Genomic DNA, 16907 nt, shown 5'->3' with positions numbered 1-16907 from the left:
GACTCTGACAGGCCTGCACCCTGGGCCCTGAGCACCCTTGGGCTCCAGGGGTGAACTGCCCTATGGTGCAGGGAGGCCAAGGGGCCCCGCTCAGGGTGGGGATGAGGAGATGGGTAGGAGGTGGCAGTGTCAGGGGTGAAGAGGACAAGACAACCTGGGAGGTGATGGCTGGAGGAATCTCTTGCCTGAGTAAACAAAATGCTATTTGAAAAAGAGCATTTTAAAATTATAAATATTTGGGTGGGTGGTGAGTAATCCTTCCCTAAAGCCCCAAAGCAGTCAGTCATTCACTGGGGTCCTCCTAAATGACGGGCAAGAAGCTTCTCTGGGTGGACTTGGCATGGGAGCTTGGAGCAGCCGGTGTGGAGGAGGGTTGAGAGAATGTGCCAGGGTCCCAGGAACCAAAGCAGAGACTGGGAGCCCAGAGAAATGTCCCTCCTGGTACTATCCCCTCCTGGGAAGCAGACTTGCAGCTTCCTGGGCCCGTGGTGAGCTTGTGGCTCACCCAGGACCAGTGTTGACTTGCAAGGCTGCCGTGGGAAGAAGCTGGGGGTCTCGGGGAACTCTGGATGCAGGCTGGGCCACTGGGGAGGAACTTGGCATGCATGTGACATTAAGGATCACACATGTGCTTTGGTGGTGTCCACCAGCTTCTGATCATCTCCGTGGACACTGTGGAAGGGGAGCCCGTCCACCTCCATGCCTAAGACACCCAAGCCTCCACTCCAGACTCTGGGCGGCACCAGGATGTCCAACATTTTTGCTTCCTGGAAAAAGAAAAAAAAATGAGGCAGAAGTAGAAGTAGTGGAGGGGGAGGGGAGAGGGGAGGGAGAAGAAAGAAATATATAGATCTCTAAGAGGAGGAAGGGCCTTTGACTTCAGGTGCCTTTTTCTAAGATACGATTTTGGTTAAAAATACCAATGCCAGGCTGGGTTTGTGGCTCATGGTAGAGCCTCGGCTAGCATGTGCAAGGCCCTGGGTTCGATCCTCAGCACCACATAAAAATAAAATAAAGATATTGTGTCCATCTACACCTAAAAAATAAAATATTAAAAAAAATACCAATGCCACTGGAAATCTCACCGTGAAACAGTGTGTCCTACATCATGCCTCATTGGTCCCCAAGCCCACTCCCCGAAGCCACCGCTTGGCTACTTGCAGGTAACCAAATCCGACGCTCTTACAGGCCTGCATCATCCACCCCAGCCCCCCACCGGGGCTGGGGATTGAACCCAGGGATGCTCTACTTCTAGGCTACACCCCCAGCCCTTTCTATTTTTTATTTTGAGACAGGGTCTCACTAGGTTGCCCAGGCTGGCCTTGAACTTGGTCCTCCGCCTCAGTCTCTGAGTCGCTAGGATTACAGGCATGTGTGCACCTTCTTAACAAACACAAAGAGGCTCTCCTTCTACAGGTGCAGGGTGGACTACCTTCTGCCAGCCCAGCCAGTGGCCTGATTGTGCTAACAGGCCCCACTCCTCCTGAGACCCACTGTTGGTCTCGCGGGCGGCATGTGCCAATCCTGCTGCCGCCGCCTTCTAGGCATTTCCCAGGTGCATGTGGGAGATCTGGAGAGAGCAGAGAGAGAGCCGAGAAAATGCAGCCCAGGGCCCCACAGGCAGTGGCTCTGGAATCAGAGGGATCTGATGTGGGTCTTTCCCGACAGGAGGTCCAAGGCTCTTTGTGCCTCGGGGTTCTCATCTGTGAAATGGGGCTGTTGCTGCTGATGGCGGTAGTGACCCCTGCTGCAGAGGCTGCCTAAGGGTTTAACAAGTTAGTGGAAGGAAAGCTCCTAGCACAGCCGTGGCACAGAGTAGGTGCTTACAAAATGAGGATGATTACTAACGGGAGGCCAGGGCCACGGGCCTTCAACACAGAGCTTTCTTCTTTGACTCACTGGCTGGTTAAGGTTTGAGCCCCCTCTTTCTTTTCCCCTCTAAAAATAAGGTCCCAAAGAACCACTTGTCTAAGCCACTAACACTCCTGTCCGCCGCCGAACAGAAAATGGGTCTCAGGACATGTCCTTCCTGCTGCATCCCCCACAAACACGGGAGGCGAGAGGAGGAGCCCCAGGAGCCGAGCCCAGGGAGCGGGCAGAGGTGAGCAGGGCGCTCCCCTTTCTGTGCAGGCAATTGCTCATTCTTCCCCCATCCATCTGCTTGAGTGAGCCCCTGGGTGCCGGGCCCTGACCCCAAGAGGTGAGGAGGTGAATGTAACCGGCAGTCACAGTACATGGGGGTCACAGCACAGAGCAGGGACACCCAGCCAGTTTTTGGGGGTGGCTTAGGGGAGATTCTATGGAGGAGTATTAGAAACGGAATGCTTGGGTTCCCCAGATTCATGTTGATTCCCCAGTACTCCATGTGTTGGTATTGAAATTGGGGCTTCGGGAGGTAATGAGGTTACGAGGGTGGGACCCCGTGATGGGATTAGTAGCCTCCTAAGAAGAGGGACCAGAGCTCTCTCTCCACTACATGAGGACACAGGGAGGAGGCAGCCAGGAAGAGAGCCCCCACCCAGGACTGAATCTGTGGCACCTTGAAGTCAGACTTCTCAGCCTCTAGAGCTGAGAGAGCTAAAGGTCTGATGTTCAAGCCCCCTAACGTATGGTATTTTGCTTTAGCTGCCTGAGCTGACAAGACACGGGACAAGCAGGGCCAGAGGTCATGGCAGAGTAGGAGGAGGGCCCTTGAGGACACTCTCATACAATAGGAGGTGCTGGCAAATGTCACTGAGGAACTGTCTCTCACGTCTGCCCTGAGAGCCTGCATTTCCCTTCTGCCTGGGGCCAAGGCCGAGTCTCCCTGTGGGAGGGAGGCCGCAGGCCTTTCCACATCTGCACCTTCTCATGCAAGCTCTTTGTTTGGGCTTTCCCCATTCTCCCCATTGGCCATATCCTCTCTTTGTGGAGAATACATCAGGGACCCTGGGGCCACTTCCTCCCAGCCCACTGACGGACCTCTCCACTCTCACCCGCTGGGACCCAGGGAGGGCCTTGGGGTTCTCCAGGTGCCTGTGGTCAGCCAACAGGTTAGGAACCGGCTGGTGCTCAGCTTCTGAGAGCCACAAGGACTAGCCAGGCCAACAATGTCTCCCTGCAAGTTTCCAGGGATTGCCCAGACCCCACACCATCTTCTAGGAGGCCAGTGGAGGCATGGTGGTAGGAGCAGGAGGCAGAGCCTCTGAGGCTGCTGCACGCCCAGACTGAGGACAGTGGGGCAGCAGAGAGGGGACAGAGGACCAAAGTGAGGCCGGTGCACAGGGCTTGGGGCCTCACTTGACATGGATGGGTAAACAGGCCGAGTGTGTGGCACCGCTGCTCAGTCACACTGGAGCGTGGCAGACGGATGCTGCGGGGTGGGAAGCCCAGGTGCACACCTAGAGTCTGAGGTAGGAGGCTTGCCTGAGCCCAGGAGTTGGCAGCCTGGGTAACACAGCAAGACCCTTCTCAATAAAAGAAACCAAAGTTATAAGGACGGTGCTTTGAAAGTACTGGAAAAGAACAGGAGCCCAGGATGAGGTCAGACACCATGTTCCTGTCTCTACATCATCCCTCCATCCATCATTCATCCATCAATCCGTCCATCCGTCCATCCAACCACCCATCTGTCCGTCCTTTCTCCTCCCACCCTCCCATGCACTTGTTCGAGATCTCTCATTTCCCAAGGATCTTCCCTGTCAGGCTCTAAAGTAGAACAAATGTCATCCTTTGTTTCTCCGAGAGCCATGTTCCCTCATTGTGCCACTGAATGACGTGTGACTGAAGGGTCCTCCTCTGTTCCCAGTCCAGGGCTGATAGAGGTCTGCAAATGTAGGGGATGTGTCACATGTGCCCACTCACCAGGGATGCTCGGTGACACACCTGGAGCAAAGAGGGAACGGAGGGGTGGGCCCTCAGTGCCCACAGTGCAGCTAGTGTTATAAGAGGCCTGGTGCTGGGCTCCCCTCCCCTGGCCAGGTTGAGGAGGGAAGTCCAAGAAGCCTTCCCTGGTGCTTACCCCAAGAGCCCCACTCTGCTGCCCAGGAAGTGGCCCCTCCTTGTGCTCTCTTGCAAAAGGCTGGCACAAGAGTGGCCAGGATGTGAGGCAGGTCTGAAGGTCAAAGTGCTCCTTAGCCCTTGCCTTTGGCACAGACAAGGCACCATGGGGCCCGTGGGAACAGGCTGGGCGTGGAGCAGGCTGGGCGTGGAGCAGGTTGGGCGTGGAGCAGGCTGGGCGTGGAGAGGCCGGGGAGAACCAGCTGGCCATGCTGGCTGGGGAGGCAGCTCACGTGCCTCTGGGGCCACACAGAGGAAAGAGACACACCCATAAGCTGCCACATGGCTCCTGGAGGCCCAGCTCTGCTGACCCACGCTCTGGATCAACTTGGCCTCTTGGCCTTCGCTCTCCACTGGCTGTGGCTGCTCAAACTCTCCTCAGCACAGGCCACCTACTGCCACCACCAAGCCTGGCTGAGGGTCCCCTGACACCTTCCCTGGCCTGACTGAGGTATAGAAAGGACCTTCTCATGATAATGAGGACCACGGCTGGCATTTATCAAACACTGACTACATGCCAGACGCTGCTCAGTGGTCACACACCGGACTCCATAATGACCCAACGTCAGCTCTCTCGCCATCTCCACCTTCCCCTAGAAGGGCGAGCACACTGAGGACAGGGGACCTGTGCGAGTGTGTGAGACTGAGCCCAGAGCCCAGGAGCCACCACGACACTCACCTAGGGCAGCTTCACATTTCCAAAATGCTCTTAAGTCCCAAGAAACAGAGAAGATGGCCACCAACTGCAGGAGACAGCTAGGCCTCCACACCCTGCCTCCCCGGACCATGTGGATTCAACCAACTGCAGATCAAAAACATGTGCTTTTCACATTGCATCTGGATGGAGCAAGGACCGACGTCCTCCTGGTTGTTATTCCTTGAGCCGTACAGCGCACCGGCTACTTACACAGCACTTAGCCCTCAGCAGGGATCATGAGTAATCGAGAGGTGATCTAAAGTACACGGGAGGGCTCTCAGAGGTGACGGGAAAATATCACACCATTTTATACATTCATACATTTTATACAAGGGGTTGACATCTGCAGATTTTGGTATCCAACGGGGGCCCTGGAACCAATTCTCTTGTGGACCACTGTGCAGAGAAGAAATTGGTCCAGGTGTGGGGCTGTGGCTCAGTGGTAGAGCGCTCGCCTAGCACGTGTGAGGCCCTGGGTTTGATCCTCAGCACCACATAAAAATAGATAAATAAAACAAAGGTTTTGTGTCCACTACAACTAAAAAAATAAAAAGTAAAATTAAAAAAAAACACACACAAGAAAGTGGTCTGGCTGGCCTGGCTGGCTCCCTCTGAGGCCCTCAGTGGGCTGAGGGGGGTGTCCATCCAGGGTCCTCTCCAGGTCTCACCTCAGAAGCCTTCAGTCCTTCCCCACCCAGAGCTCTGTCACTCAGCCACTCCACAGCACCCTGGCCCCCAAGATGAGGGGTGCCTGGCTCTCTAGTCCCCAGGCTCTGGGTCCTCGTGTCCCTGGCCTCAGTCCCTCCTGTGAGGTGTCATCAGTTGGCTCTGCCTCTGGCAGCGTGGGAACGTTCTCCAGTGTCTCACCTGCCTCAAGGAAAACCCAAGGACACCGCCTGCCCTCACTCGGAGGGCCCCTAGGCCGAGGGCCAGAGCGGGTGAGGTGTGCCCTGAAAGTGGCTGCCCCCTGCCCGGGTCCTCAGCATAGCGCCCACTCCTGCCACAGTCACCAGACCCCTGAGAACACCTGTCCCCGAGGAAGGAGATCCTACTTATAAGCAACTCAGAGCAGAGGCAAGGGACATTTCTCTGCCCCAACCCATCAAGCTTTGCCACCAGCTCAGGCCACTGCTTTGCCTGGTGGGTACCTCAGGATGGCCAGGGAGCCCTACTGAGTGACCTGCAGAGCACTCGTCACTGCCCCTGCCCAGTTGCATGACCCTGCACCTTAGCTTTTATGGGTCCTGCTGCCCAAAGGCCCTTCCCACCCTTCCTTCCCTCATATCCTCCTCAGCCACGACCCAGAGCAGGGCCACCTCCTCCAGGCTGCCTTCCCGGAACCCTCTGAAGGCACTAAGTGCTCTCAGAGCCCCCACCACTGTGCACACTGCCATCCTGGCTCCCGTGCGTCACTCCTCTGTGGTCCCTGAGTCCCCTCCCCAGGGGCCACGTCTGATTCCTTATTCTTTCCCAGAACAAGCCTGGGCCAGGCCCCAGGAGGGGCTCACCAAACGCACTTCTGCTTTTAGCAAAACATGCCCTTTATTTCCTTTGAAAAAGTGGTGCATTGTTAATGTATTTATGAAGGTCTGGGCAGAAATGCAAACGGAGACTTTTCCATCCCTGGAGGGCGATTGTGGACTGTGCGACTTTGTCGGGTGGGGTTATGCCTTTGTGTTTGTGGAATCAGGAATCACGTGGCAGGCAGCCCCTGAGTGGCTGTGTGCGTGTGTGCGGTTTTGTTGTTTTGGTTTTGTTTTTTGCTTTTTTTCCAGTTCCAATTCAGGAAGTGTAAAGAAAGCCCAGAAGGTTCTCTGGGCCCCTGTGGAAGACCATCCTCCCTCCAAGTGTGAGTCCATCTGTCTGAGCCCCACATCCACCCCTCCCCTGGCATTCCCAGGAACTGGAAAATGTCTGAGTCACATCAAAAAAGCCCAGAGTCTGAAGTCAGAGAGACCTGGCCTCTAATCTAGTCTGAAGTCAGAGAGACCTGGCCTCTAATCTCAGCTCTGCCTCTTCGCCGGGTGTCCTGGGAAGCCACTCCACCCCTTGGAGCCCTGGGTGCCTCCTCTGGAAAACAGGCACCACAACACCAAGTCCAAGGAGACGTCTGGATTAAACAGGCAGGAGAAAGAGGCAGAACCAGTGGGGAGACACAGGCAGAGGAAACAGGGAACAGAGAGGGCGCATGGCCGAGAAAAGAGGCAACAGCCATCTTTGGGATGAGGGGCCAGTCAGAAGTGAGGGGCGCATGGCCTCAGGCCCTGGCTGGCTGGAGACCTGTCACAGTCGCCCTTCCCATCTCAGCTGCTGTTCCCCAGGCTGGACGCTCCAGGAGCACCTTCCCCTCTGCAGACCATCCTCTCCCATGGCCTGGGAAACAGCCCCCCTACTCCGGGGGCCCCACGTGTGGTGGAAGGAGCAGCATCAACCTCACCTGGGGACTGGGGCATGCAAGTTCTCTGTCCGTCTCCGACTCCTGAATTCGGAACCCTGAGGGCAGGCCCGGCCTCGGCAGCTCTGTTCCTAGAGGCTGGGCACCGCAACTCCATGGAAGCCCTGCCCCACCCACTGAATCAGCCAGGCTTCCCCAGCCCCTGCCTGGGTTTCCCGCTGCTGATTGTTGGGAAAGCAGATAGAGACCTGCTGGTGACTTCCAGGATTTTTGGACATTTCCTAATCTCTTCCTTTTAAGGGACAAGCCTGGAGAAGTGAAGCCACAAGCACAGTACAGGTGCGGCAGTTCAGGGGCAGTGCGGCTCGGCCCGGCCCAGGGAACACAGCCCCACACTCCTGACGGGGGCCTGTGTCACAGGACTCTTTCTGGCAGGCGAGGCCACAGGCCAAGGCCAGGAGCTCTTCCTTGTCGGACGGGCATCTGTTCTTGAGACCTCTGCCTCTTGGCCTGCTTGGTCTCTCAGGGGGCTGAGCCATTGTCTGTCCTCCCCCCCAGGAAGTCTGTGGGTATGCGAGGCCCCCGAGTCTTCTGCTTTCGGGTCAAACACCCAGTGCCCTCCACTTTTTCTCATGGTTCTGGCCCTCCCACCTGTCAGGAGCTCACGGGTGAAGTCCCATCTGACCCAGGCTTTGGCCCCAATTTCCCGTGGTCCAAATCCCCCTGCACATTCCCTATGTGGCTGCCCGATAGAGACAGACTCGTGGTCTTCATCCTGTAAGTCAGACCCATCAGAGTCTCTCCAGGCGGGCGGGCGGGACTCCTCTCTGCGAGGCATGAGGACGGAATTGGATTCTGGAATCAAGGTCAGGCGGCAGGACCCGCCCAGGAGGACCATGGAACTGAGGTCCAGCCCCGGGCCTGGCACAGCACTGCCAGCACCTCCTTCAGGGCTGGCCACCTCTTGCGTTCTCCCACCTGCAGAGGAGATTCCACGCAAGTCAGTCCTGCGTGTGGCCGTACCTGCCTCTGCCCTGGACTGCAGGGCTCATCCACAACTGCACGCGGGCGACTCTGTTCCAATCCTCCTGCTCAAAGTCCGCAGCTGCTCCCTATTTCCTGTCAGGTGGAACCCTCCGGGAGGACGCCTGGTTCTCTTGGACCTGGCTAACATGGTATCCCTCTTGCAGGACTTCTCAGTGGTCCCAGCGTACTTGGAGAATTGGACAAAACTTTGGATCCTTGAGCAGAAAAATGCATGTACAGGAACAATTTTCAAAACCAGGCTGGTGTCTCAGGACCACCTCCTTGTGCATCTGGGACGAAATGCCCTCCTCTGACACCCGTCACATCCCACTGCCCAGAGCCCTCTGCCCAAACCAGCACTAGACTCATCCTGGCCTCCCAGCCTCTGCCTTCCATTCCTCTCTCCTAAGCCTTCACATCCAGGTGATTCCTTCTAGCCCCGCCCCCAGGATTCTTTCCCCACCTTACCTGCCCCCACGCCTTAGCGCTCATCTCACCCCGTGGCTGCTGGGGGTGTCACCTTAGAGACAGGGCTCATACCTAGTGAATCAGAACGCGGCAGGTCAGAAGGGCAGCCAGGGGAGTTCTGCTGAGCCCTCCAGGTGAGTCTGATTCAAGCTAAAATCCGAGAACCACTGCTCCAGACCATTTGGGTTACAGACTGTTAATGATCAGCCAAGAAAAAGGCTCAGGTATGAAGCCTAGGAGCCCATTCCAGATCTTTCTAGGTTAAGCAACTCTCCAGTGGCTGGTCTCCCACAGCTACAGGAAGCCTGCCCTGCTTTCTCGGAGGCTGTAGGGGACAGCCCTGTCACCCATCACGGGCTTGAAGAGCACCCAAAGCATCCTTCTACCGCCGGCTGGCTGGACTGGCGATATGAAGTAGGTTCAAAGGAGCTGGCTGTGTCAATACCTAAGAGAACGGTGAAGAAACCACGCAGCACACGAGCCTAAGTTTCTAAGGCAGGACCCAAAGGTCAGCTCCAGCGCTGGAAGGAGCAAGAGAGCGAGCACCCGGATATCTTTATTTTTATAGGGGGACACACAAAAGGAGGTTCGATGGAATGTTCTATCCAAATTAGGTGGGGGGGATCAGGCTTCAGGGGGTTGCCCATCCCCCTCAGGTGACGCCCAGGTAGGGCTTGAAGCAGGCCCCGTTGCCGAGCGAGGGAAAGGGCACTTGCCCTGCACAGCTGTCGCGGATGTGCCAGACCAAGACCCCCACCACTCAAGGGTGGGGAGCAAGCTCAGCCAGGGGTGACAGGGGGCTCCCCACATCCCTCCATCAGCCAGCACTGAAATTCCCCAGTGTGGGGACCATCCTGCTGGGTGTGTCCGAAACCAGCTTGAGTTCTCCATTCTGTTGAAGAAGGACACAAGAGGAGCCTGCTAAGCTCTAGGTGCTGGAACATCCAAAATGAAAGAGCACGTCTGGGTGCCAGTGACTCGGGGGGCCGAGGCAGGAGGATTGCAAGTTCCAAGCCAACCTGGGCAACTTAGTGAGACCCTGTCTCAAAATAAGAGAAGAAAAGGTCTGGGGCTGTATCTTAGCCGACCCAGAGAGAGACGTGGGGCACACGCAGACGGAGGGCACCTGGCAACAAGAGGCCGCAAAGGATTATGGGAGCACTGAGGGGGCTGCCCATTCCGACTCATTCAGCAATGACTCACAGAAAGTGACCATTTAGCGTGGGCCTCACAGGCTGGGCAGAATTTGGACTGAGGGTATTTCAGGTCACAGACTCGTGGTTGGTACCCCAGTGAGTGCAACGCATGTGGCGGGAACACAAGGCAGACCTGGTGGGCAAGGACCACGTGGTAGTAATGCCACCATGTTCCCTGATTCTAGGATGTGTGTTTGTGACCTTCATATCTCTGAAATTGACAAGTGCCTTACAATCACCTCACAGTCGTCCCTGTTGTGTTTTCTTCCATTAGTGCAAATTAGGCAGTTCTTGTCCCCAGGGGAGAGAGTGCCTTGCACTGATTGATATTTACAACCCGTGGTACTGTGGTGAAGGCCTTACGTGTATCAGCTCCTGGAGTCCTCACAACACACCTGTGAGGTCAAAGTATTATTATTATTCACAGTTGAATACCTGGGAAACAGGCACAGAGGGGCTAAGTGACTTACCGACGGTCACACAGCTATTAAGTTGTGGACTTGGGATGTGACTCAGGCTGCTACTCTAGAATCTGTATTCTTTTCCCTTTTTTAAAAAAATCATTTAAGCCAGGTGCAGTGGCGCACACCTGCAATCACAGTGCTGCGGGATGGGGAAGTATGAGGATTGAGAGTTCAAAGCCGGCTTCAGCAAAAGTGAGGCTCTAAGCAACTCAGTGAGACCCTGTCTCTAAATACAATACACAATGGGGCTGGGGATGTGGCTCAGTGGCCGAGGGCCCCTGAGTTCAATCCCTGGTGCCCTCCACAAAATATCATTAAAAAAATTTTAATTGTGTTAAGAAACACCTAACATAAAAAAAAAAAAAGCCGTTCCCCCTCTTGTTCACACCACAAAAGCAGCAGAGGAGACTCCAGTGATCTCCAAAGATGTGGGTAAGTGGCGGACGCTAGCTGGGTGTACCCATATTCAGGTCGGCTCTGACACTTCCCACCTGGAAACAGCACCAGACCCCACAGACCCATGAGCCCGCCCCTCCGCTTCAGATGCCTTTCCAGGCCCCAGGCTGTCTGACTGACAGCTGTAGATCTGGGTTCCCACACCCCTCATGGGCTCCATGGTGTGTCGATGGGTTTGCAGCACCCAGGGACACACATTGCCTTCCTTGTAAAGGATGTTACAGATGAAGAGATGCACAGGGCAAGGGGCGCAGGGGGAGGGATGAGGGGCCTCCCTGCCTCCCAGGTGCACCACCTGCCAGGACCCCGACCCGGCCATGGTCAGCCCCTGTCAAGTCCTCCCTTTATCCTTGATTTTCTCAAGTATGAACGCAATGCCTAGGGGCAGGGCTTGAGGCATTTATCCTGATCAGTGCTTTCTGAGCTTCTAGGTCTGAACGGTTTGGCATTATTGCTTCAAATATTGCTTTGGTTTCTTTCTTTCTTCTCCCTCTGGCCTCCCAATTAGCATAACTTACACCTTTTGTAGCTGAACCATAGTTCCTATATATCCTGTTGCGTTTACCTTTTTCAGTCTTTGGTTTTCAATTTTGGAAGTTTATATTGCCTTGTTTTCAAGCTCAGAGAGTCTTTCCTCATCCGTGTCCAGTCTACTGATGAGCCCGTCAAAGGCATTCCTCATTTCTGTCACAGTGTTTCCATTTCTGTCATTCTAAAACTCTTTCTTAGAATTTCCATCTGCCTACATTTTCCATCTGTTTTTTTCCTCCACATTTGTAATTGGTGCACTATAGTTGTACATAACGGGGGGATTTCTGGTTACATACATGTGTATTCACAAAACATAACCATATCATTTAGCAGCATCTTTCCCCAGTGCCTTTTCTATCCGTCTGTTTTTGCATGTTACCTACTTTTTCCATTAAATCCTTTAGCCTATTAACCACATTTACAAAAAACAACAACACAACCAAACAAAACTCCTCATCTGCTAGTTCCAACATGCTCAACTTCGGTTCTGATGCTTGTTCAAACTCTTTAAACTGTGTCTTTATGTGCCTTGTAATTGTTTGTTGAAAGGTGTACATCCTGTACTTGGTAAAAAGAACTGTAGTGGGCTGGGTGGGGGGCATACACCTGTTATCCCAGTGAGTTGAGACACTGAGTCAGGAGGATCGCTAGTTTCAAGCCAGCCTTAGCAACTTAGTGAGGCCCTAAGAACTTAGCAAGACCCTGTCCCCAAAATAAAAAAATTAAAAGGACTCAGGATGTGGCTCAGTGGGTTAAGCACCCCTGGGTTCAATCCTCAGTACCAAATAAATAAATCAATAAATAAAAAAGAACTGCAGTAAATGGGCCTTTGGTAATGTGGACGTAAGATGTGGTAGGAGTGAAAGTGTTCTGTAGCCTTGTGATTCTATCTTAGTCTTTCAGTGAGTGTATTAGCCATTTTCTTTACTATGATGAGATACCCAAGGCAGACTACTTTATAAAGAAAAAAGTTTTTGGCTGTTGGTCGTAGAGGCTGGAAGTCCCAACAGGATGGTTCAGGCTCTAGTGAGTACCCTTGCCCCCATCACTTCATGACAAGAGTGTGTGTGTGTGTGTGTGTGTGTGTGTCTCCCTAAAAAGCCACCAGGATTCAATCATAGGGGCTCATCCCTAATGGCCCAGTCTAACACTTCTTGAAGGCCCACCTCTAAACATTATAGTTGGAGTAAGTTTCCACCCTCTAAATGCTATTTATGACCTAAGAGTTATTTTAGGGCCTTGGGTGTTAAACCCCTGCAGACCACAGCAGGGAGCGGGTGCCCCTGGACCGTGACCCTTACCAGTGCTGCTCGGTCTGTCCATCCCCCTGACATGGGGCAGAATACCACCGGGGCTGGGGCTGGGCTGATTGTGGCGGGATGGTTTCTCCTGAGGCAGCTTGTGTTAAGAAGAACAGAATGTTCTGGTATATTTCAAAACAATCCTTTCTTCCTCCCGGGCCAGCAGCAGGAGGGGATCCCCTGATATTTGGTGGGAGCAGCTGGTTGAGCTCCCAGAGGTAAAACTCCCCCAAGCCTGGGGTCCCCAGAGTTCTGAGCCCCCCCCCCCCCGCCCCCGTTTGCCCACCGAGCCTCAGGCAATTCCCCAATCAGGGTTCAGGATTTCCTGCCCTGGGCTGGACCCCGGGGCCTTTGCTCCTCCAGGTTGATTTTGATAAGGAAGCCAGAAAGAGCCTTCGGAGGGATCTGGCAGATCCCGAGACTCGTGGGGAGGCCAGGGAAGAGGCCTTGAAGGACTGGGCACTGGAGGGTTGGTCCCCGTGGAGAAGGGCAGCAGCCAGGAGGGGCCGGGTAGCCGAGCCAGGAGTCAGCGGAAGAGGAGATGGGAAGCCCTTGGCCTCCTGCGGACCTTCCCAGGTTGTTTCCTTCCTGCCCACCACGTGGTGGCAGCTTCCTGGTGGCCAAACCTGCCTTTCGCTCACGGTCTGCCCTGCGGCCCCCCACGGCTCGACCACTGCCCGTCGGTTACACCTGTCTGTCAGGCCTCACCGTCTGCCTCCCAAGCCTGGAGCCATGGTCTGTGGAGTGGGATCCACTCGGCTGGGACCCAGCCCCTGCGGCGGTGCCCGGCACACAGTCAATGGTGAAATCTGCATGAGAGGCCAGGGCTGAGAGCCGGGGCTCCCCTGCCCTGTGCCCTCCAGTCCCCTTGCAGAGAGGAGCTTACGGCCTGGACCGCCCACTGCAGGTCCCTCACTGGGGGCAGCTGGCCCGCCGGACAGCCAGCCACATACTTACCAGCAGTGACAGCGAAGTCTGCCCCCACATCACAGGTGGTGACCTCTCCACAGAGAACGTGCCTCTTCCCGGCCTCCTTCACTCTGCCATCCCAAGCTGGTCGCCTCCATCCCGACTCCTGAGGGGCAGGGATCTGGGGTGCACAGGACCAGGGTGAGAGGGGGGTGGTTGTGCGGCCGGGCAGCCCCCACGAGTGCCTGGTTGCCTCTGGGAGGGCTGAGAGGTGGGCTGCGCGGTGGGCTCTGGCACTGGGGATTGAAGCCTGAGCCACACCCCGGCTTTTCTTTCTTTTAAGACAGGAGCTCACCAAGTTGCCCAGGCTGGATGTACTTTTTGACAACTTGTCTGAAAAGACATTGCTTTTCCTTCAGGTCTTCTAGAAACTTCTCTGTTTAGAAACGAGTCCAAATCTGGAACTCACCAGAGCATGGGCATGTCCCTTCTTGGGTCCCCTCTCCAGCCATGGGTGCAGCACCCTCTCTGCAGATGGTGAAGACAAGGATCTCCCCTTGAGGGGCTTCCACTCACTGAGCTCTGCTAGTGTGACTAGGTGGCATCTCACTGGCCGAGGACAACCATTCTAAAGGTCTCTGCTTCAGGAATGTGAAAGGGGCCAGGTGCAGTGGCACATGCCTGTAATCCCAGTGGCTCAGGTGGCTGAGGCAGGAGGATTCCAAGTTCAAAGCCAGCCTCAGCAACTTAGTGAGGCCCTGAGCAATTTAACAAGAACTTGTCTCTAAATAAAATATAAAAAAGGGCTGGGGATGTGGCTCAATGGTTAGGCCCCTGGGTTCAATCCCCCCCCCAACAACACACACACACAACACAAATAAAGAACATGACAGAGCCACCATAGGAGGTCTACTTGTCATCTGATATACCCTAATTGGGGGAGGGACACACACTCAAGGTGGCAGAGGATTTCTTTTTTTCTTTTTTTTTTTTAAAAAGAGAGAGTGAGAGAGAGAATTTTTTAACATTTATTTTTTAGTTATCGGCAGACACAACATCTTTGTTTGTATGTGGTGCTGAGGATTGAACCCGGGCCGCACGCGTGCCAGGCGAGCGCGCTACCGCTTGAGCCACATCCCCAGCCCCATTTCTTAATTAGTATGTTAACTTGCATAACAAGTTTTATGGTGGTCAAGATAGGAAAACCTGCTAAAAAGAATTAGCGGACACCTCCATCCTTGAAGAAACCAGAGTTTTGGAAATCCAGCAAGCCCTGCAGCCTGTATCCTTTGAGAGGTGTTCTGACACAGGACACTGATCCCGTGTCCAGGTGTTTCTGGAGGCCAGCTGTGGACTAGGTCAGCTAAGCCGGGCCTCGTGACATGTGCCACAGTCCCAGTGCCAGGTCCTCGGGGCTGAGGCAGGAGGAGTGCAGGAGATTGGGACCAGCCTGGGCCACGCGGTGACAGCTGTCTTGATAACCTTTCATGCTTGGTGTGCGTCCGGGGCCTCAGAGCCAGACCAGATTCCTCCTCCCGCTGCAGAGTGGGCTAACGCTGCGCTGAGTCCACTTCTAAAAGGGCTTGGGCTGTGTGGAATTCTTTGGGGGATGTTGGAGACACGAGCCCGACTCCCAGATGCGGCCAGAAGAACTAGACCATTGTGAATGACCACGTGTCTTCCAGTCACATCCTGAAAAAGTTTCTCAGAACAATGTTCTAGACCATGGCTGCCTGTTGCCTGGTGGAGAATCACGGCACCATGGGTTTCCTGAGGGGTAGACCAAGCCAGGAAGCGCCAGGGACCTGGGGGTGTCCTCGTCCAGGTTGGGGTGCCTTCCGTGGGAAGGGAAGGGATGCCAGCCGCTCCTCCAGAGCCGGGTTGCTGATTGTCCCTTGGAAATGGGAGACATTTTTCTTCTCCACCCTCCCCCCCCAGAACTGCCCAGAGTGACAGGAAACTTGAGGCCAGCCAGGCCAGCCCCATGGCAGGGCCACACCCGGCCTCTTCTGGGAAAGGCGGGAGGTTTGCAGAAACTCTCTAAGAGCCCACAAGGCTTTCATTGTCTCCTCAAAACCTCAAAAGTCAAAGGGGACTAATGAGGCGGGGACACTCTCAAGTGCTTGGATGGAGAGAACCCAGACACAGAGTGACAGACAAGGGCCTAAAGCGCCTGCCTGCCCCCGCCCCATCGGGACCCCCGCGGGGAGAGGAGCTGGTCTCCTGGGGGTTACAATAAAACTTTCAGAAATTCATAAATGCAGCATGATTCCAAACCAGTTCAGGGACCCAGAGTCTGGCCCCTGTTCCTAATTCTACCAGCCAAAGTAATTGATGAGGCACCTCGATGCGTCCCCTGCAGGGATCTTAAGAGGTCTGAATTATACAGTGGCTGCAGATCCTCTTGGAAAAAAATCAAGTTCTGTGCAAACACTAATTACCAGAGTTACATTGTCAGGGGTGGTCAGACTCTCTTCATCGACCTGATACACTAAAAATCGATGTTTCATGAATGACACACGATACATTCCATCCTATAGGACCCAACTAATATGCCAGCGTCTTTGGTTACTATTACTATTATTTTATTACTGTCTTCCTTACTGTAGAGTCAGGCAAATGGAATAAGTCCTGTTAAGTGTGGCTCCCCTTCCCTGAGGAGGAATGTCCTGAACAGTGGGATCGTTAGTGTCTACACAGGCCGTGATAAACAGAGCGTCTTTGGAGTGGAGAGCCATTGCACCCGCATAACCCTTTCCAGACTGTCTTCCCGGCCGACCAGAGGAGGTTTGGTGGAGTCCTCAGCGCCGCCCACTCACCAGCTGGAGAGACTCCAGGAATCCTCTGTGCTGCGAGGAAAAGGTGGTCAGTGGCATCGACCACGTGCTTGATCTTCATCCTCCCCGCCTGCCATCGGCAGCCCTCCCGGCGCTCTGTGGCCACCAGGTGGTCAAATCTGCCAGGGAGCAAGGGCAGAGGGCTTCCGGGGAGTGCGGCAGCCTGGCCGGGTCCTGTCTTTGGACTCTGTTATCCTGCTCTGTGCGGGGCCTCTCCTGGGACCAGGCCATCACGTGATCTTAAGATGCCCGTGGGGTCCTTAGCGATCTCCTTACTAGACCCGGAGGCTGCGAGAGCAGGAGGTCATGGTGACTGGGATGTCTGGGGGCCACTGACAGAGCCGCCTGACCCAGAGGTGGCCCACCATGTCCCCCTTCCAGGTTCTTGTTCACTTTACAGAAATAAAACAGAATTTGAAACAGAAAACGAAAGAATCAAACACTAGATGAACTTCCAGAGAGAGAGAGGGGGCGGGGGGGAAGGAGGGGCCTGGATGGCGTGGCCGGCAGAGCCACACTGAGTCCCCTGCCGGGTCCGCGTGTCACGGGCCTTCCCAGCCTCCAGCATGTGGGAGAGCCACCCGACACA

At 54.8% G+C, this 16907-nt stretch overlaps 1 protein-coding gene across 1 annotated transcript in view; it reads right to left on the bottom strand.

The window, feature by feature from the left end:
- Nucleotides 1-257: 257 nt before the first annotated feature.
- Nucleotides 258-16907, bottom strand: part of Dglucy (D-glutamate cyclase) — a 39253-nt gene continuing 22603 nt past the window's right edge. Inside the window, 6 exon segments of the mRNA XM_048799528.1 lie at nucleotides 258-767; nucleotides 13281-13381; nucleotides 13530-13619; nucleotides 13622-13662; nucleotides 15825-15837; nucleotides 16178-16505. Coding sequence (XP_048655485.1) covers nucleotides 621-767; nucleotides 13281-13381; nucleotides 13530-13619; nucleotides 13622-13662; nucleotides 15825-15837; nucleotides 16178-16505 — 720 coding nt within the window. The 3' untranslated portion in view covers nucleotides 258-620.

The sequence above is a fragment of the Marmota marmota genome, unplaced genomic scaffold (genome assembly GCF_001458135.2).
Source record: "Marmota marmota marmota unplaced genomic scaffold, marMar, whole genome shotgun sequence".
NCBI lineage: Eukaryota > Metazoa > Chordata > Mammalia > Rodentia > Sciuridae > Marmota > Marmota marmota.
The sequence above is the reverse complement of the archived record's forward strand: the minus strand, read 5'-3'. Positions and strand labels throughout refer to the sequence as shown.